The sequence below is a fragment of the Pelmatolapia mariae genome, linkage group LG18 (genome assembly GCF_036321145.2).
Source record: "Pelmatolapia mariae isolate MD_Pm_ZW linkage group LG18, Pm_UMD_F_2, whole genome shotgun sequence".
Lineage (NCBI taxonomy): Eukaryota > Metazoa > Chordata > Actinopteri > Cichliformes > Cichlidae > Pelmatolapia > Pelmatolapia mariae.
Genome location: NC_086243.1, coordinates 31,025,615 through 31,047,332, shown reverse-complemented (window position 1 = coordinate 31,047,332; position 21,718 = coordinate 31,025,615). Strand labels below are relative to the sequence as shown.

The 21,718-nt window shown below is 40.1% G+C and overlaps 2 protein-coding genes across 6 annotated transcripts in view; both read left to right on the top strand.

The window, feature by feature from the left end:
- LOC134617626 (disco-interacting protein 2 homolog C) overlaps positions 1-21,718 on the top strand; it is a 207,377-nt gene that overhangs the window by 110,344 nt on the left and 75,315 nt on the right. For all 5 annotated transcript variants that reach the window (XM_063462935.1, XM_063462933.1, XM_063462934.1 and 2 more), the window contains exons 3-5: positions 7,938-8,048; positions 10,131-10,256; positions 18,288-18,623. In XM_063462935.1, the coding sequence (XP_063319005.1) occupies positions 7,938-8,048; positions 10,131-10,256; positions 18,288-18,623 (573 nt within the window). The remainder of the gene's footprint in view (positions 1-7,937; positions 8,049-10,130; positions 10,257-18,287; positions 18,624-21,718) is intronic.
- On the top strand, positions 2,249-3,964 carry LOC134617152 (tripartite motif-containing protein 16-like). The gene has a single exon (XM_063462347.1). The coding sequence runs from the start codon at positions 2,249-2,251 to the stop codon at positions 3,962-3,964; it is 1,716 nt and encodes a 571-aa protein (XP_063318417.1).

Here is a 21,718-nt window from a genome sequence, read left to right as displayed (position 1 = left end):
GTGAAAGGCATCTGAGTCCATGCAGGATGAGTAATACAAGAACAACCCAGCACGAAACCAGCACTCCTCATTCCTTCTCAGTCCTGTAATGTACTGTTCTTGTGCACACACACATACACAGACACACACACGCACACACACTTGCACATTCACAATAACCCCTTTTTCCCATTTTTCAGACCCTCTCTTGAACACACTTAACAACACAATACTCCTTTTCTCCCTGTGTAACAAGTACACACACACACACACACACACACACACACACACACACACACACACACACACACACACACACACACACACGCCAGCACAGTTTCCTTCCCCGTGGTGTATTTCAGCTTTAATCCACACTGCTTTGTACGGAGTCAGGTGATATAGTTTGATTCTCCTTTTCCCTCCAGTACCCACAATTTACCACTTTGATGTCATTACATTTAACCAAAATAGAATAAAACAGAAAATAAAAAACGTTCCTTCTCTTGCATTTACTTTAAGTGAACTTTAGTGTACAGCTGTAGACTCGGAGCACTGATTTGGGGTCAGTAAGATAACTTGTAGGGTTTTTAAAAAAAAAATAAAATTGGAACACCAGCCAATAAAAAACTATTTTTAAACCCATGATGATTTGAATCAATCATTATTAGAATTTCCAATTTGATTACTTGAAAGTACTTGTAAATCTGGATTTTCGTAAAACTCTCGGATACTTACAGGAATATGAGTCCTAGAAATCACTTTCTCAAGCACCATATCGGACACATCTGGCAGTCTGGTGCTATTGTTGTTTTGGTTGTTAGTTGGCTCATAAAATTTGGGAACAGGTCAATATCCAGAGTGTTTAGGGGAGATTTTGGTACACGTTTATACCTTTAGCTGAGTACTACTGCCCAGTAATGTCATGCTATGTTAATTAATTCTTAAAACATACTCAAAACTTTGCTCTCTTAACGAAATTTTATGTACATATTGAAAAAATATGTCTCATTTAAAACAGAGATGTACATTGGAGCCGTTTTTCCAGTCTCATCATTGAACCCTCGGGGGTCCTGTCGGCTGGCTTCTTACTTGGATGTGCACAGAATACTTTTAGACCAAGGTGTTCATGGTCCATTTCCAAATCCATCTGTATAAAAGTTACTCAGCTCATCTCTAACAGAGGGCCTAAAACCCCTGTGGAAAAGATAATAATAATGTGATAATGGTTATTTATAAAGCCGGTTTTGACCATAACCACAGTCCTTGGTAGGAACAGTACTGTAAACTGATAAATGTAGCTTAAAGCTCAATTAGATTAGAGTTAAACACCAGTCTCCAGCTGCATTTTACTCTAACTTGGAAAGACGAGGCCACGACCTCTGCAGCGACCAGGCCTAAGTAAACCGAGTGTGGACCCATTTTCCAGCTGCTTCAAATTGGTGTTTTAAACATTTTCCCCATATAATAGCTAGTTTGTCCCAGTCGCAAGCCTTTTCCAAGTCTACAAAGCACCGTCGAAATGGTTGGGCAAACTTTCATGAGACTTCTGTGGTTCTTTGAACAAATGAATAACTTGTTTGGCCCTTTCATGGCCCAGATTATAAAATGTCCTTATGTTTGTTTGAGCTAGCAGCAGAAGTTTCTGACAGCCCTGTCGACTCTTGCCAGAGTTGTAAGAATTCCCCTGAGTTCTCCAAAACGTTTTCCTTCACACGATGACTACGGTTAGAGTTTCTAAAAATAGCTGCGGTTACATGCCAACAAGTGTTCTCCTGTTTCATGACTTGGCATACTGACCTGCTTTTACAAGCCTGTATATTCAGGTTTATCACATCATCACACTCTTTGTGATTATCTACAGGTATATACTGATTGCCTATCAGCCACTATGCTCTGTGACTATTTAGGCATATGACTATTGGTGCTTACACACCATAGTAAACTGATTATCTGTGTCATACCAAGGTTTCTGTCATTGGCATATTGTTTCTGAAAGCAGGATATGTTTATATTTGTGACGGGTAACCGGAATAACTATGAATTACAGTAAAAGCGATTTAAAAATGTACGCATTTCGGAATTCTGGTTAACACCTCAGACCTGAAAAATCAGACTTTACAGGAACTGCAAATTACTTTTTGATGCCACTCCTCTTAATGGAATGAAGCACAGCTTGAATAAACCCTCCCCTCTTACATCTTCATAAAAACTTAAACTGCCTCTGCAGCTTAGCTCAGTTATCAGACAGCCGTGCTCACCACACAGTAACATGGCACAAGGAGTCAAACTTGAACGAGATAAATTATGCTGCTCAATCTGTTTGGATCTTCTGAAAGATCCAGTGACTATTCCTTGTGGTCACAGCTACTGCATGACCTGCATCAGCGGTCGTTTAAATGAGGAGGATGATGCAAGAATCTACAGCTGCCCTCAGTGCAGGAGGATTTTTATGAGGAGACCAGAGCTGGTAAAAAATAACATGTTAGCATGGGTAGTGGAGGAGCTGAAGAAGAGTGAAAAAAAGGATCCACGTGGTTCTTCTGGTCCAGAAGATGTGGCCTGTGATGCCTGCACTGACAGGAAAACAAAAGCCTCCAAGTCCTGTCTGCAGTGTTTGGCTTCATATTGTGAGGCGCACCTCCAGCCTCACTATGATATACCTCCCTTGAGGAAACACAGGCTTGTGGAAGCAAGTGCAAATCTTCAGGAAAACATCTGCTCTCGCCATCAAGAAGTGATGAAGTTGTTCTGTCGCACCGATCAGCACTGCATCTGTTATCTCTGTTCCAAAGACGATCATAAAGGTCATAACAAAGTCTCAGCCGCAGCAGAAAGGGCTGAACGGCAGAGGGATCTGCTGGTGATTCAGCAAAAAATCCAGCTGAGGATCGAGGAGAAGGAGAAAGATGTGAAGGCTTTTAAACAGGAGGAAGCTGTGATAAATCACTCTGCTGCAAATGCACTAAGGAACACCGAGAAGGTCTTCATGGAGCACATCCGCATGACTGAGAAAACTATGTCTGATTTGAAGGAGAAGATTGTTTCGCGGCAAAAGGCCGAAGCAGGTCGGTTCCAAAAAACTCGGGAGAAAGTGGAGCAGGAGATTGCAGAGCTAAGAAGGAAGGATGCAGATTTGCAAAAGCTCTGTCAGGCTGAAGATCACACACATTTCCTGTTAAATTATTCCACTCTGTCCCGTCTCTGTGAATCTAGAGAACCACCCAGTATCAGAGTCCGACGTCTGCGGTACTTTGAGAAGGTTACAGTGGCTGTGTCGGAGTCCAGAGAAAAACTGCAGGAGGTTCTACGTGAAGAATCTGCAAAGATCTTACCAACCGTGACTGAACCAAATGTTGTACCATTAAAACCACCTGAGTACTGGTCTCAGGCAGAGCCTAAGGTCAAGTTTCAAATGGTTCCTATGCGAGAACCGAAGATCAGAGCTGATTTTTTATACTACGCATGCCAAATCACGCTGGATCCAAACACTACAAACCCCCATCTGGCATTATTAAATGAGGACAGAAAAGCAGTCTTTATGGTAGATGAACGGGATTATCCTATCCATCCAGAGAGATTTGCATACACCTGGCAGGTCCTGAGTAAAGAGAGTCTGACTGGGTGCCACTACCTGGAGGTGGAGAGGAGCGGGAAGGGCGTTTTAGTAGCCGTCTCATACAAGAGTATCAGCAGAACGGGGAGCTTCGCTGAATGCGTGTTTGGGAACAATGACAAGTCTTGGGCTTTAGACTGTTTCAAAAATAGCTACGAATTCAAGTATAACAACATTAGAACCCCGATCCCAGGTACCTGGTCCTCCAGGGTGGGAGTGTACCTGGATCACAGTGCAGGTGTTTTGTCCTTCTACAGCGTCACCGACACCGTAAAACTCCTCCACAAAGTCATGACGAAGTTCACTCAGCCGCTCCATATCGGACTTTGGCTTTCAGATGGAGCCGCCGCTGAGCTGTGCAAGCTCAAGTAGGCGGGTCAGGCGCGATCAGGTTTGTGTTAAGTGCTTTGGTGTGGGAGCTAGAAAACACCTTTCAACTGCAGAGCTCTGATTTCAGAAAACCTGTAGCGTGTTAGTAACTGCTGACAGAGTTGTAACCACTTCTACTCTGTAAACATTGTACGATGCCTCATGAATGTCCTCCTATGTTTACATTTATCTATTCGCATTTGCTGTAATACTTTTAAATACATTTTCTGAGAGGAAATAAAGTAATTTTGTACAAATTTCCACATTTGGTTTAATATGAATATTTTCTTTATATATGTTGCTGTTCTAGCTATTCTGCTGACTTCAATGAATGTATGCACATTCAATATTGTGCATATAGCAAAGGCACAGTTGTGATCTGTCTGTGGTCTATAAAAGTTACTTTCTCACAGCACATTATGGTTGTCAGTCCTTCTGAATCAGACTCATGTTTCTTATGTAATGGGGAAAGAGGAAATACACCTTAAGGGAATGTCGTGCTTCAAGCATGCAAAACATTTGTTGCATTAGATGCCAGGAAGCAGAGGGGATTTTCTGTAAGAGCAGATTATGTAATTTCCTGAAAGTGAAAAACCACATATAGTACACTTGGTTTCTTTTTTAATTATATTGCTTCCTGAGCTTTAAAAAATTTTTTTTTATGATTGCTATAATCAGCATTAACCATGTTGGTGTTGGCACAGGATGATGTGCAGTGTTGATGTTCCTTTATTTGGCTTTTCCCCCCCTCATGTCTTTCTCAACCAGCCAAAGGACAAAGAAGGTTAACTGTGTTAGTGTTTATTTCCAGCTTTCTCCCACAATCCAAAGACAAGCATTTTTTAAAGCAAGATGCTGATTATGAAGGAATTTTAGCTGAATTTAGTATATTTATCAGATTGGTTCAACAGACCCAATAGGTTTATCTAAAATGTCCATCATTTGTTTTTTTATCTAAGAATCTGAGAAATCTGGGTGAAAATATAAAAATGACTCATGTACGTTTTTTTCATAGTGTGAAAAGCAAAAAGAAAAAATGAAGTTTTTTTGTTAGAATTAATGGTTTATGTGACTTGGAGGGAAAATCTGTCATTATTTTGTGTTTTGTGAAAATTTATTGTATAAAACTTGCTGCTTATAGGTTTCAGGTCATACAAGGATTAATAAATACTGTGTAGACTTGCTAATAGATCTCAGAACGTACATTAAAACAATCCATGCTGACACGATGCAGTCTGTTTCTACTTGATGTGAAGCTTCTTATTTTTTTCTGTTTTTCCAGCCAGAGTGCCGCTGATCGAAGCAAATCTCTTATTTGTATAAATAAAAAAAAATAAATAAATTAAAGGCCCACCACCCTGTGTATGAATTGAAGTTACTAAGCTAACTCGGTGTTCAGCACTGATGTGAGCACAGATACGCTGCTCTGCTCTTATTCAGAGCGGGCTGTGAGCCACGTGCTGTTTACTTTAATTCATTTTTAGCTTCCTTTCTTTTCTTTTTAATTTTCTGTCTTTGATGTGGGAACATCTTTAAATAGTGCACACTGGTGTACATTAACCTGTAACCTTGAATGCATTAAGACATTATTTGAATGTTACAGCCTTCACTGTCTCTCACTGTGTTTTATTCTCGACATGTGCAGATTTTATTCATATGTTCTTCTCTATTGTTTATTTTCAGCCTATTTTTACTTATTATTGTAACTCTATATTATATTTAAGGTTTCTAATTGTGTACTTCCCTCCTTTGTAATAAATGATCATTTGATTTGTATTAAATGTTGTTGTCCAAGGAAAACGTGCCGCAGTGATTGGCAGAAATCCAGGATTAAGTGAGCGCTGTTGATGTCTTTCAGTGTTTTAGGTCGTGGTCTCATTACTGGTAAAATGTTTGGTGTATGGAGCTCCACATATTTGGACCATAAGTCACAGTCGCAGCTACTTCCTTGTATTTTTCCATCAGTGTCTGCACTGATATGTTGATGGCCTCACTGGTTTAACATCGATGACCTTTTCTATAGGTGTGTGAAAACACCTAAAGAGACGTGCACTATGTAACACCACGACCTGCACATAAACAACTGTGCTTATAAAAGAGAGGATACAACATACAGTATATAAATATAAATATGGACTGGTTTTTGTCTAGTGCTTTTCTACTCAAACTGAGCACTCAAAGTGTTTCTATCCAACATTCAAACTCTGATCGAGGCATCAGAAAGCAAACTTGGGGTTATAAGTATCTTTGCAGACAGACTTGAGCAGATGGGGATCGAAGCACCAACCTTCAGATCAGCAGGTGACCTGCTCTGCCTCCTGAGCTTCAGTTAGTTTTTGGTTTGCATTTTTGAGCTTTTCCATTATTGTATATGTAACAGGTTTGGTGCCTTAATGCAGCCTGTTTTTAGCAGCCAAATAGACAGCTGTGCAGTGTGTGTGCAGAACGAGTATAAGGAAAGGAAGGAGGACAAAGAGCTAGTTGACTGAATCAGGAGAAAGGGAAATCCATCCTTCTAGGTTCCCCAGAGGAAACAAGAAGGCGAGGTGTTTCCCAGATCTGTCGTTTATTCCTGTGCTGCCTGGTAGTCGTTAATGATTGGCTAATCAACTTTTAGCTTTTCGCCCGAGCAGCAGCGGCACTCTGAGCCACGCTGAGAGCTCTAATGAAGACAGACGAGGGTGGAAGTATGAAGCTGAGATAGATGGTCATAAATCACAGGCTGTGGATCGGTTGTAGCTGTCAGTAACAGGGTGGTTATTATCATCAGACTTATTGATTGCTGTGTAGGGAGGTTGTTTTCTCTCTGAGTGAGTGTGTCTGTGCATGCTTAAAGATATGTGTGTGTGTGCAAGTGTGAACCAAGATTTAAGACTGATCTGTTGTATATGTTTTAGATTTAGAAGTTTAAAATGCTTCTAGTTTTTTCTGATTTCTAATACAGATTTTTTTAGGAGACTAATAACTGTGTTGTGATAAAATAACTAAAGCCAGTCTTCCTTAAAGTAAGTGTGATGATTTACATCTTCCTGATTTTTGAGGACTCTGCTTACTTTTGAATCAGAAATTATTATTATTATTAATAATAATAATAATAATAATAATAATAATAATAATAACTTTATTTATAAAGCACTTTCAAACAAAGTGCTGTACAACCAAAGGGATAAATAAAATAAAAGCGATACATAGCAATACAGGTAAGAGACACAATACAAGTTAAAAACAATAAAAATTTAAAAACTAAAAGCCATAGAATTAAGACATATAGGATAAGGTGAACAAATGTGTCTTCAGCTTAGTTTTAAAAACCTCCACAGAGCATGCCTGCCGAATATCTTGAGGGCGGTTGTTCCACAGAAATGAAAAGAAAAAGCACGCTCTTGTTGTGTCGACTGAGACAACATATTTTGTTTACTGTGCAAAAGTCTTGAGCCACCTGCCATTTCTCAACAAGAAATGGGACTGTTCAACTGTGCAAACATTAATATAAGTATATAAGACACAATCGGTGTTTTATGCAAGGTCAAAGTCAATATTTTTTGACCACTTTTATTCTTCAACACAGCCTGAAATATTGTAGACAAACCTTCTTTTCCTTTCTTGAAGTAGTCTCCATGAATTGGCCGCTTTCTCTTCTCTGGGGAGGCCAGTCTGTGGCTGATGGTGTTTCATGTGTTCTCGGGTTATGACTATTTATAAAACAATATTCCAACCACTCATGAGTATTTGTTTGTGACCAACAGTGGAGAGAATCACCTTGATAGACTTTTTCACAGCTGACATTTGGGCTTGTGGTAGCAGGTGTAATCAAGTTTATTACCATGCTTCCATTTGTTAATAGCTGCTTCTCATTAATCCTTGTCAGTCAGCGAGCATGCAAAACACCAGGTGCCTTGAGATCGCTTGCCAAAATGTAATGTGATGATTGTTTATGTCATTAGATACAATTTTAATCAGCATCCCTGCGCCTTAGGAATGGATCCGTCCATGGGCCAGGAGAGGAGAACGCCCGTCACCCCGTCGTCGTCCTCCCGCTACCACCGCCGGCGGTCTTCTGGCTCCAGAGACGAACGTTACCGATCAGGTGAGAGGCAGGTTTTGACCTCTGACCTTGTTGGCATTTAGTTGTGTCCCTGTTATCTTTCAAATATGCCTCATTTTATCCCCTCACACAGACCAGGTTAATTGAAAAATAGTTATGATGTCGTCAATCACATGACTGTTAGAGAAGTGAAAGGTAGATTTAAACTGAAGGACTTCCCAGCTTCTCCCAGTAAAGTCGACTGATTATAATTTGGAGTTCTTGACTGAATAAATTTACATATCATTGATGAAATCAGGTTTAATAACTGCTATAACTTAATACTTTATATTATTTTATGCAAATACATGTACTTGTATTTTAAATCAGGCAAAACTGATTAGTGTTTGGTGGTTTTTGGATAGATTTTGGCCTCTGAAGGTCTCGAAGTATATTGCTACCAGCTCTGAGGACTTTCTCAGACATCAGGAAAACACATCTTCGTTGATATCCTGCGTCTTCTTGCTACATGCAGAACGAGCTACAACAAATCCAGTGTTTGCTTTACATCTATGGAATGAGCTCCTGACAAATCTGCCACAGCTCTTGTAAGATGCGGTTCAGTTTCGTTCCATCTGGTGTTTACTAAAGATTAATACAGGATTAACTCAGGATTTTAATCTTTTCAGTGGCGTCTTATTCAAAAGTAATTTGTAGGAATTTGTTCTATTGACATCAAGCGATAGTAATACAGATAGACAGGAAACCAATAAGAAAAGAAACAAGGTGGTGTTGTAAAGCTTGAATTCCTTGACAGGTGGTGAAACTGGGCTTACTTTATTATTATGTCCCTACAAGCTGTTGGAGAATTGAAGCTATTAAAGTTTGATCTGATGCATAATAAATCCTACAAAACCCGTTTAACCCAATGAACTGAAAAAGAAAAGCCATGTGAGCACCTTTAAATGCCACATGCTCGCTTTCACACACTGCACAGTCACACTCAGTCAAGCAGAAGACAATAAATGTGCACTTGAGATTTAAATTACCTCTGTTCCCCTTACACAAGCACATCCATAAGCCAAACAACCGGACATTCGTTCTGACTAATGTCTTACTTATGTCACTATCGGGCCAGACGCCCGTTTGCTCTGTGTCGCCGTTTGCGGCGTTTGCCTTTTTATGGCAGTGGGCACCATTCAAACAAACCCAGCTGTGGCTCTGTATGCAGCGCTTTATCTCACTCTTAAAAACACAAAGTTACTAAACTTCTTCACTGACACGCCCTGCACCTAATCCAGTCAGAAACCACAGGGCCTCATGGGAGCTGCTGTCAGGCTGGGAATGTTTGTGCACGTAAACTGAATGAGAACAAATGGGAACATGGTGCTCGTTGTAAAGAGAACCGTGCAGCACAAACACAGAGAAACACAGAGGATAGTCCTGCTCTTGTTTGCTGCTCTGTCTCTGTGTGCTAGTGCTGCTGCTGCAGGATGGACTCCATCTAATTTGTATGTTTGCACTGGACATCAGAGCTCTTAGTGCATGCATGATAACATATGATGCATAATTGAACTTTTTTTAAATGTGATATGATGTAACTAAATATTATAGAATGCTTTTTTTAAGGAACTTAAATGCTAAAAAGGGATAAATTTAGCCTGTTGCTAGGAAACATGCAGTACTTTAGCGGCTAAAGAGCCACAGGTATACATAATAATACATATACTATATGTATTAATTCATCCTCTCCCAGTTACATCAGTCGGCTGCTCTCCAGCCCTGATGTTTGACGGTGCAACCCCTGGTCTAGGAGTAGTTTGGGGGGGGGGGAGAAATATAGTGTATTATACTAAGAAGCTTGCTTTTAAATTCACAATTCTCACTTTGTATTATAGAGGAGCAATAAATGCTGGTGGAAACCAGTAACCTCTTATTTTGGATAACCAAATCTTAAGCACCCTTGGAGTATCTGCAGAGCAATTTTAATTTGTGCCGACAAAAAGGAATTCAACAGCTAACACCGAGTTAGCTCACTAAAGTGTAGTTTTAAAAAACATCTCTGATTATGAGATCATTCGTTATATCACTGTGAATGAGAAGGAACTAACAGAGACTTTTTATATGTCCTGCATATGTTTCCAGATGTGCACACGGAGGCGGTGCAGGCAGCCCTGGCAAAGCACAAAGAAAGAAAGATGGCGGTGCCGATGCCTTCGAAGAGGCGGTCGCTTGTGGTCCAGAGCTCCATGGACGCCTACACACCACCAGGTAAAGGACACACTAAACTTTCACATTTGAAGGCAATGAACCAAAATGATCATTTTAATAATTAGGTTTCATTGCCTGATCCTGACTGTATGCCTGTATATATGCATATTGTGAATGAATTCTGACAATACCAGGAATTCAGCCGGTTTTTCAATAACACCAACTAATGAAAAGAACCAAAGGAAGCTCAAAACAGCTGGAGCTGTGTCCTTGTGAGGCTCAAACTCTCAGGAGAAAACAGAAAGAAATCTTTGTGTACTATTAAGATAAATAAAAAACAAGTTTATTTTTACTCTACCAATACTGAGGCAGAAACGGTACACTTTGCTTGGTTGTAAGTACTAATGGAAAAGTTAATATACTAGATAAAGGATGGTGAAGATGGAGCTGCCAGGCAGGAGGAGAAGAGGGAGGCTTCAGAGGAGGTGCATGGATGTAGAGAAGGACATGCAGAGGAGGGTGTTAGGGATATGGCAGATGAGCCGATGTGGTTACCCCTGAAGGGAGCAGCTGAAAGAAGAAGAAAATTCATCTAAAAGATCAGGAAGTTTTGATGTGTTGTGTTTATTAAACACTGGGCAAGGTCAGTTTCTGACATGTTGGTGGCACTGCAGGAAATATTTTTGGTGATTTTCAGAGTCGGTAAGATTTATCCTCCATCACTACAGAATATCAGCAAAAAATTGATCAAAATTCATCCAACAGTCAGCAATGTTTTTCACAAAGACACAGAATGTAAATATCTATAGATGCTATCTCACATATCCACTGGCTTCATGTTTATTCTGTCTCTGTCTCTCTGCATAAGAGGCTATTTTATGCCGTTTCTATCGTCTGTAAGTTATGCTGGTTTTCTCAGAAGGTGTCTCCTTTATGCCTGAAATGGAAAGCCAGTGAAATGTCACGTTATAGCCCGCCATCTGTCACATCTGCCGACTTTGGGATTCAAGCTGTCAGTCGAGTTACTCGGTCATTGACTGACTCTGGCAGGCAGCTGGCAAACCTCCATGCTCATTTGCAAATGTGATTTCCATTTATGTTGGTGCACGATGATTTTTAAATTTCAATCATTTACCAAAAATAAAGAAAAGATCAGTTTGCATTAATATTAAACAGAAGAAATCCCCCAAGAGCAGAGGAGTAGCTGCAGTATCGATCTCTGTGTGGTAGTGACATTGGTAATGAATGAATAGGACGAGCCGTCATTGACTGACGTGTCAGCCTCTTCTATAAAACCTGGAGACGGATGGGTGCTCTGTAAGCTAACAGCAGTGCAGGAAACGTGAACCACTTTATTTTGCTCATTAGAAAGTAGATTTCTCTAAGTTCTCGCATCAGATTGGTCAGCTGGAAGGCACTTTAGCAATGCAGAGGACGGCGATCATTCATTCTGGATGATTGATGCAAAATATCACTTTTCCAGCACAATAATCTCTCATTGTATCGTAATTTCAGTTTTTACAGTTCAATCGTTCTTTATGGGTTAATCTTTAAATTCTTAATGAGCAGATGTATGAAGTACAGCTCTGCTAGAGCGGGACGTGGAGGAAGGATTTTTCATGTCACAACCAGACCTGCTGTGTTACACTCAGCAACATCAGACAGTGGAGACGGTGAAAGAGTCTGAAATACAGAATCATTTGTGTGGATCGTTTATTGTCTTAGATACCATGGTTACTCTAAAATCTTGAATGCTTCTGGTCAATATAACCTCAGCATGACTACACAAACACAAACAGTTTTCATGTTTCCGATAAATGAGAAATATCTTATAATATGTATTCAAAAAAGCCTTGTATTAGCTGTAAAACACACTAACAGCTGAAAACAAGGGAAAACAGTGCCCAGTATTACCTGTTTGACAGAGCTATTTATTGCATACACTGATTGGTTTTCTTTCCAAATCCCATATTTATAATATCACCAGAAACACTCTAATTATCGAGTAAAGCCAAAATATCCCCTGTAGTTAGTGTAAGTTAATGTCACTCCCTTCACTCCTCCATTAAAGTTTGGACAATAAGCTCATATTTCAATAATGTCAAACAGTCACAGACTAACAAAGGGCAGAAGCTTCAGAAACGAGACCAGCTGCAGATTTTAAATCACTGCCATACATTAAGGACGGCAGTATTGCATTTTCTGTCATTTAACGATAATGCATTGCTAGAGGATCCATCGTGATGTATTGCCATATGAATTACTTGTTGCTCCATGTCTGTTTTGAAGATTACAGAAACCTTGCAGTATAGATCAGTTTTCCTGTTTTGTTTGTGCAGGACTCTGTTTGGCCCACAGGGTTTTATTTTCTGAGCATTAGCATCGATGCAGGGAGCAGCAACTCTATAAATCCCCTTTGTTGCCTCTTCAAATATCTGTGATTGGACTTTTCTGTTAGTGGAGTGTTGATGACGTATGAAATGCCCGGACTCATTCCCGGAATACGATGGGCACAGATTTTCCTTCTCCCTCACAAAGCATTTCTCCAGTAAACATTGGGAATGCTCTATGTGAATACATGATAGATGGAACTTGTTTTTAAAGGATGCTTCACAGAGTCGCTGGCGTCCCCGTAGCGTGCAAACTAGGATGTGTCCTTTGGCGAAGGTGGCAGTCGTCCATGTCTTTATTCCACTGGTGTTGTTTAATGAGAGTGTTAATGAGGCCATTATATCTTTGGCTGCAGGGTTGAGCTTCACTGAGCAACTAGACATGATTTACACTAACAGCTCTGAGAAGAACTACAGCAGTGAAAGACGTAAATAAGGAGCCTCGTTTTGATCAGTTAAAGCAGAATGTCCAAAGGCTGCTTCCTCATGGCAATCCACTTCATTATCACTTCATTATTATCAGTTTTTTTGTTTGTCTGTTTGAATGGACACACCAATTTTACTATTTTTGTATCTCCAGCTGCCCTCTCTCAGGCTTCCCTTGTCCTTGCTCTTCATCCAACATATTCTTTTTATTTCTTCCCTTCATTCTCCCTCTCACTCTTCAGCTCTCCTTAACAGCCCATCTTGACCAAAATTAGAAGCAGATGGATCCATGCCCCCACACCCCACCTCTAGTTTGTATATATCCCTCTGATTGCATATATTTCTCCTGTTTATTATTTATTGCTGCTGTCTTACTATTTATATTTTATTCCTGCACAGTTGGTGTGGAGCACCCATAATTTGGTTGTACATACACAATAACAATACACGTCTATTCTATTCTATTCTATTCTATTCTATTCTATTCTATGTCCTGTGATGTACAGCAACACATTGATGGTAAAAACTTGTTACATAAATCAGTTTTATTCAGTTAATTCCTCTTTGAATACACAGCAGGCAACCACAACACTGAAACCCCTGATAGTTAAATCAATAACTCTGATTATCTTGTTACAGAGGCACCTGTTATGTGTTGGGCTCTAGGTGGTAAAATAACAATCAGTGCATCTAGTTTTATTGGAAGCTTGGGAATGGGCAAGTGTCTGATGAGGGTGAAAGTGTAATTGCTGAATGACGGGGTTAGGGTATCTTCTAAATGACAGCACTTGTTGGATGTTTGTTGTATTTAGGGGTTATTACTTACCAAAGGTTGTCATTGGACTTAAAACAGGTTAACTGGTGACAGGGTGATGAAGTGTCAGGGCCCTTTTTGGTGCATGGCTGTAAAGGCCGGGCTCGCTTAAGCACAAGTTGGTGGCAATGATAGAAAGATGTCAGCATGTACAGAACACCCATAGACTCCTGGCAACTACTGAAGGCAGCTGAGTGTCAATATTTAACTAGTATGAGGTGGGTGAATGTAACGTGGTATCTGATAATTATTAAATCTTAATTCTGGTGCCAATTTTTAGAAGCGTAAAGCGATTTAAGTCTTTACTTCCCACAATATTTAATAGGAAAACATGTAGAAAATAACCTTTAAATGTACATTCATTCATTTTTTTGAGGTTATTTAATAGAAAAACAGACTCACAAATATGCATTGATTACTGTGTAATTATATTGTCTAACAAACTGATGCATTTTCTCATAAACTTAGAATTAATCCATTAAATATAAAAAGGAGCGGGTGCCTGTTTGTGGAAGCCGCCATATTGCCCCACCATCTTGAAAATACTGGCTGAGATGCACGTCACAGTTCCACATAATCATCCACTTCATCTCCTGAACTGGATTCAGGGCTCTAACAAATAAAAACGTGCATAAACATGCATATTTATTCCCAATACTGTCACAATTACTTATTGTCAGCACATTAGACCCTCCCGTCTTTAGACAGCTGACAACTGGGAGTACCAACAGCCAGTTATAGGGTAACATGTTTTTATCCTAAAAATCACTCTTTCACTCTGATAAAAAAAAAAAAACATTACGTTCTCACATTGTATGAGAATTTATTTTCTGTCCAAGTCCAGCAATGTTTGGGAGATTTTAAAGAAAGTTTTGCTAATAGAAGCGAACAGAGGCTAACAGCAGCTAACAGAGGCTAACAGCAGCTATTAGCAACAAAAACAGTAGCGCTTTGAGAGAAAAGCACAGGATATCCTCAACAGCTCATCTCAGTATTGCTGTCACTTGCAGAGGTGAGCTTCACTTATTCATCAACTCGTATCAGGTCCTCTCACAAAGTTTTTCGTCCTCCTCCAGAGTAAATAGACGTGAACACTATCTGAGGTAAACAGCGGACTGACGGTCTACATTCACTAGAGATGAACAGCTGTAAGAGTTTTTTGTCTCACAGCAGCCACCATACCCAGGAAATATAGAAGGAACTCTGCCATCTGCAATCTTCTGACATCTAGTGGTGCGATTTTATAAACTGTACCTTTTTAAAGAAAACAAAAACTTAAAAATCTGCGAGAAAGATGATGTCATTGCTGTTTACCTTGTCTGTGGGTTTTCTGTATCTTAAACAACAGATGAAGATTTGGTTTGAAAAAAGTCATAAAATTAAATGGGACATCTGGCATTATTCTATATTTGCTCAGTGCTTTCTGGCTCTCTCTAGCTCAGGCACTCCTATGATTATCTTTGGCAATCCCACTGCTTCCTGCTGAATACACAAATCTTTCAACAAATTGTTTTGGTTTTTTTCCTGGCAAAAAAGAAAAAAATGCTCAGTGATTTCCCCAAACAGCTGAGAACTATTTGTAGTGATGGATTAACACACATTTACTGCTTGAGTGATTATTTGGGGCAGCAGGACGATATATGTAGGACCGAGTCGAAGTAAATTATGTCTTCTGAAAAGAACACATCAGTCAGTGCAACAGTGCAACTCACTGTGTTTTTAGCAGTTCCTGGACAAACAATGGACCTCTGTGCCTTAGTGGATGATGGCTTTGGATGCAAAATACCTGTTTGTATTGAATCTTATAGAAAGAGTCCAGTATTGACTTAATGCTAGTTAGCTAGCATTGATGCATGCCAGACTGATGATGATAAATAAATTGCTGATCACAGTTTCACTGAAACAGAATCTTAACCCAGCTCAATCTTTATCATTCAAAATTCAAAATAGCAATGAAACCTTTGTTGAGCAGACTTTTTGCAAGACTCACATGCCACATGCTTCAAATGTGCATACGCTTTTTCTGCAAGAATGTTCATAATGCTACACACAAACACGTCTACGTGATTTCCGGGTATTTTTACTGTTGTGCACAAATGAAGATAAACAAGCTGCACACATGACACACAAACTGCACATAATTCATCGTGCAGATTTAGAAAGCCCTTGTGGGAGCATTAAAGGCAGTCGCACACATACAGGCACTTGTGCGCACGCAGCCACACACACATTTCTGTCAGCCAGCGAGGTTCATGCAAGGACAGCCGAGTCGTGTGTTGCTGAGCAGCGTGTCGTATCGTGCATAGATGACAAGTGAGAGAGGCCTCTGATGTGCTCTCATCGGGTTTTGACTGATTTTCACAGCTGCATTTTCTTAATTTTTCCAACGCATCGTGAAATATATTTCTCTGGAACCGCTTTGTGTCACTTTCTCATTTCTCTTTCTGCATTTTTCTGAGTATTTGCTTCGTAAATCCGCTGGAAGCGTCGTGCTTTCAATATATTTTGTCTCCACATCTCGTTATGAGCAGGATAACGAGATCCACATTCATTAATCAAGTGTGTTAGCACAAAGCATCATGGGAATTAACATGTTCGGACTACATCCAGTCACATGGTGTTTTCTACTGCTGTCAGCTGTATCAGTGACAAATATGCTGACTTTCAAAGTCACGTTAAATTGTAAAAGCGAAAAAACACCAAAAAAGATCTAGTACACTGATTTTCTTTTTTTTTCTGCTTTCAAATTCAATTCTTCTTCTTTTTAAGAAATACACAGTTTGGGCATCAAACTCTACATATTTATATTATTTGACTCTGCTAGCTTTGCAGCTCCTCCTGCAGTGCACTGTTTGAAACGAGCTGTTTAAGCCCTCTTCACCTTTAAACCAGTTTTATCCTGATTGGCTAGTCTTCACTAACAAAAGGTTTGCATGGTGGGTGTTGGAGGCTTCTGCGCTCACAGCGCCTGAGACCAAATTGAGGATCTCCCCTCTGTATATCACACAAAGGATTTGTGTAGACATGCTTTCATGTTAAGCTTCTTATTGATCTTTTAAGATTTGATTTACTAACACAGGAACACTGACGAAACTCTGATGTCTTACACTGAAACATTTATTGTACTAAGATCAGTGTCAGGGAAAATTACTATATAATTTGCACGAGTTCTAATGGTATTTATACTCGTTTGGCCACATCTGTAAATCTTATCCAGATAAAATTTAACTTTAGTTTAAGGAAAAAGCTGAAATCTTGTGTTTACTTTTCACCTAAAATTACACGAAGGTTGCTCCTCACAAGCTTTAGAGACTCTGATTCATTATAGTTTTGCTAACGTCGCCGCGCTACCAAATTCTTACACATGCATCATAGCATGTAACGTGAAAGCTGTCACTCTTAATGACTAACTTAATAAAATACTAACCAAATGTGCAGGTCCCCCGTAGCTGACCGAGGATATTTAGCATCTTTCATTCATCTCTCTGTTTTGGTTCACCACCTGCTCCTCACCAAACAGCAGACAGGGAGCTCTTCGCCAGTCGCCCAGCGCTAAAAGCAGAATGAATATTGGACTCTCATTTATCAGGTGGAAACAAACATTAGTCCTCATGGATGCTGCTGTTGCTCTAATTTACCAGGTGTTTTGGTTTCACTTTGACCAACTTCAGCAGCTGATTCCAAGTGGTTATTAAAACAAGAAAAACAAACCAAAGCATCAACTTCATAAATGTGAAGATGAACGCAGCCCGATGACAAAGTAAAGGCTTTGACTGAAACTTAGTGCAGGTTTTTCAGATGGCTTCACCTGTTGCACAGAGTCCCAGCTGTACATCCATGTTTTCATTCCATATGTGTGTGTACTAAAGTCAGTCACACTGGAGCACAGCAAACCAGTTTAACCCTTTATCGGGTAAGGAACCATTTATAATTAAAAAGATTAAACATCTCGTAATATCCCCCAGTAACACTCTTGGGTTGAAATATTAGAATTTTCAATTTTGTTGTTTTTTTTATTGTTGGACTTTCCTCGTCAGTCGCACGATTACCTTCTCTCTGCATCTGCCCTGAGAGAAAACACACACGTGCACACTAATCAAGTACCTTTGAGTGTCTGTGTGTGTGTGTGTGTGTGTGAGAGAGAGAGAGAACTGGGTCAGCTTCTGTTGTTATTCATATCACCACTACTAGCCTCATAACGCCGTGGGAATTATGGAAATGCCATGCAAAACTTGCAGAAGCACACACCCGTGTACATACACACGTTTTAGCTTTCACACATACAAACAAGTTTGTGTTCCTCCCCTGCAGCGACTTTATGCAGATGGGCGGAGTAGGACTTACACATCGACACCTCCGTTTGCACCTCTGTTTAAACGGGATTGGAAAGATCCATTATTTTTCCACGGTTTGGATAAAACTTTAACCCTAATGTCCATCCTCATCTTCTCTCCTCCTCAGACACCTCCTCAGGTTCAGAGGGCGAAGGTCAGGGGGACGGCGATGAAGAAGAGGGAGGTGAAGGTGAAGAAGAAGACGGAGGAGGCGGCGGAGGAACCTCGTCCAGCCAGGAAGGGAGCATAAGCATGGAGCACTGGATCAGCAGGGCAATCCACGGCACCTCCTCCACCACCACCACCACCTCGTCAACAGCCTCCTCGTCCTCGTCCTCCACACGCAGCGGTGGGAGCGGGGCAGCGGCCGGCAGGCTGGCTGACGTGCTGGCCCAGCATGTTCACATTTCCTCCTCGCACCACCACCGCCACCACCATCACCACCACCACCACCACAGTAAAGGTAGGTGACTTGGCGCAGTGCTGACATAATAGTCTAACTGTCGGCCTCGGCGTGGCCCACGGCGTCCTAAAGGGAAAATAAAACGATCATTAGCAGTTAACACTGTGTCATTAATGTGAAGGCCAACGACTGCAGTGAGTCTGTAAAGCTGTTTAAGTCAGTTTCAACTGAAAGGGAACATTTTTAAACATGAATTCAGGCCACGGGCTGAAAAACCAGGCTTTCTGTCACGTCTGTCAAATTAAAAGAGGTTTGCATTCAGCTGTCCACTGTGTGGCCCTTTGCAGCTTTATCTAATGACGCCCTACAGCTATTCACGACACCTTTAGTAAACTACAAACTCCTTTAGCAAAGGTGGAAGACCCTCGTCAAGGCAGCTTCAGCTAATCCAGACAATGTGTACAAAAATACAAAGCTTCTATTAGCAGGTCTCGACACTCCTAACGAAATCAAACTCTTCTGGACAAATCAAAACAACCCAACCGCTCTAAGATTTAGATTTTTCCTGAAGTGTCCAATTTCGTTATGTTCGCCAAGTCCTTTGGTAAACTCAGACACCCTTACCTAAATAATGTGCACTTTAATAATCATCTAATATAGCCACTGTTTTTTCATGTGCACCTCGTTTCTTCTTAAATTCACTTTTTTTAAATAAATACATATAGTCGTGGTGTGTGCTTACTGTTACAAAGTTTCTAGTTATTCGTCTTTCATATGGGACCAAATAGACAAACAGGACAGGGTTAATATTTACACACATTTAATCCAGATCATTGCTTAATTAAACATTGTTTTAAACATTATATGAAACTTAATGAGTTACAAATGACATCTTTCAACCCAAGAAGTTAATAAAAGTTTATTTTATTATGCAAAGCACAATATGGACTCTGAGACAGCTGCATATAAAAACTAAAGCTCCCATCAGAGCACTGTTTCTTATATATTTTCCCCTTTTTCAGCTCCTCAAGAACAGAATAATAAAATAATAAACAGAATAATAAACATAAAGGATTCAATACTTTGCGGGAGACCTCAAATCCCCCGCAGACCCCTTGAAGGTCCTTGAATCCCAGACTAAAAAAAACAGCAACTGAACTTAAAACAGAAACCATCCTTTAGTTTTTTCTGACTAAAACTGAGTCAGCAGTTAATAAAAAATGTGCATCTACAGAGAGAATCTGGATGGGTGTACCGTTTCATCTTTGAGCTTCACAGTAAGATGTTGGATGGTAGTGTTCAGCTCAAGGTCCTTTTTTCTTGTATTCTTTGAGTTTGTAAGTGGAGTTTGTAACTCTGCTTACTGTGTGTGTTTGTGGCAGTTCTGCTGTCATTCTCCTGACAGCCAGTTTTCTCTTTTTGTTTTGTTTCTGCTGCATTTCCTGCGCTTTTTCCCCTACTGCTCTTTTTTTCAGTTTTCATACTTTCATTGAAAAATATTTTTGAGTCTCGTGACCTTGACGCCTGCACATCCTGTAATGATTTAAGAAAATCTGTCTCATCAGTAACAGTTTTTGCAGTGTCTCCGTTTATTTCCTTTTGACACATTTAAAGAAACTGTTATATTGATGATCCTCATGCTTTATATGCCAAAGGCCAGATAACAGCTGGAATCAAACCATCAGACCAGGATGTGTCATGCTTTTGTCATTTCTTATTTCTACCTATCTGATTTGTTTCTGCCATACTAACACGATAAACTGAAGGATGTAACTTAGTTACTAGTAATTACAATTCAAACAGTATGAATATCAGTATCTCTCGATCTAGACCATACCAGCAACCACGATCATTAGGAAAACTGCTGACTTGACAGATATCCTCCACAAGGAGGGAAAGCCACAGGAGGTCATTGGTGAAAAGGTTGGCTGCTCACAGCCGCATCGAAGCATATCGACGGAAAGTTGACTGGAAGGAAAAACTGTGGTAGGAAAAGGTGCAGAAACAACCGGGATGACCACAGCATTGAGAGGATTGTGATGACAAGTCGATTCAAGAACTTTGGAGAGTTTCAGCAGAGTGAACGCAGGCTGGTGTCAGTATCTCAGAGCCACTACACACAAACGTCTTCAGGAAAGGAACTACAACAGTTTCAGTCCTGATATCAAACCACTGCTGACGCAGAGACACCGTCACAGTATCTTATCTGGACTGAGGAGAAAAAGGACTGAACTGTTGCTCAGTGGTTCAAAGTCCTCTTTTCAGATTAAAGTCAGTTTTGTATTTTATTTTGAAATTAAGATGTTAAAGGCTGACGACTGAAGAGTGAAGTTTCCACAGTCTGTGAAGAGTTGGTGTGCCGTGTCGTCTGCTGGTGCTGTTGGTGCTCCACGCCGTTTTATCAAATCTAAAGTCAACCAGGAGATTTTAGAGCTCTTTGTGCTTCCAGCTGATGAACTTTTTGCATATGGATGGTTTGCCGACCGTGTTATTACTGGGCTAACTCGCCTGGCCTGAATCCCAGGGAGGATCTATCAAAGCAACCTGGACGTCAGTAACACCTCAGCAGACGCACGCTGAGCTGATCAACTCCACACACCACTACACTGATACAGTAATTCTGTTAAAGGAGCATCAACCGAGTACTGAGTGTATAAATGAAATGAAACTGGACACGTCTATATTGTCAAACCTTCTTTTGAATGATCTTAAGAAATATTCTAATAATTAGAGACACTGGATTTCTTATTTTAATGAACTATGAGCCAAAATCATCTGAATGAAAACAAAAAAGATGCTTCACTATATTACATGTAAAGGGAAAAGAAAATGAAATTTATCTTTTTAAATTAAATGATGAAAAAATAATCACCACAGCTTATTTAAAGTATTTTGAGAACGTTTAGTAATATGTCTCAAAAGGATCAAGGCCCTGCAAAGGCTTGCTAGCCTGTACAAACTATTCTGAGAATGGAAATGTGTTTTAAACCTCGGCAGGAGAAGCAAATATGACCATTCACCAATCAGAAATTCATTGTGACCTGTCAGGATGCTGGACGATGTTATTTAGCGGACATTTCTGTTCTCTTTCCTTTTCCTGTCTGGAGAATTTTCACACAAAGTATTTAAGCATACCTGCCAAAGGACTGAATGTG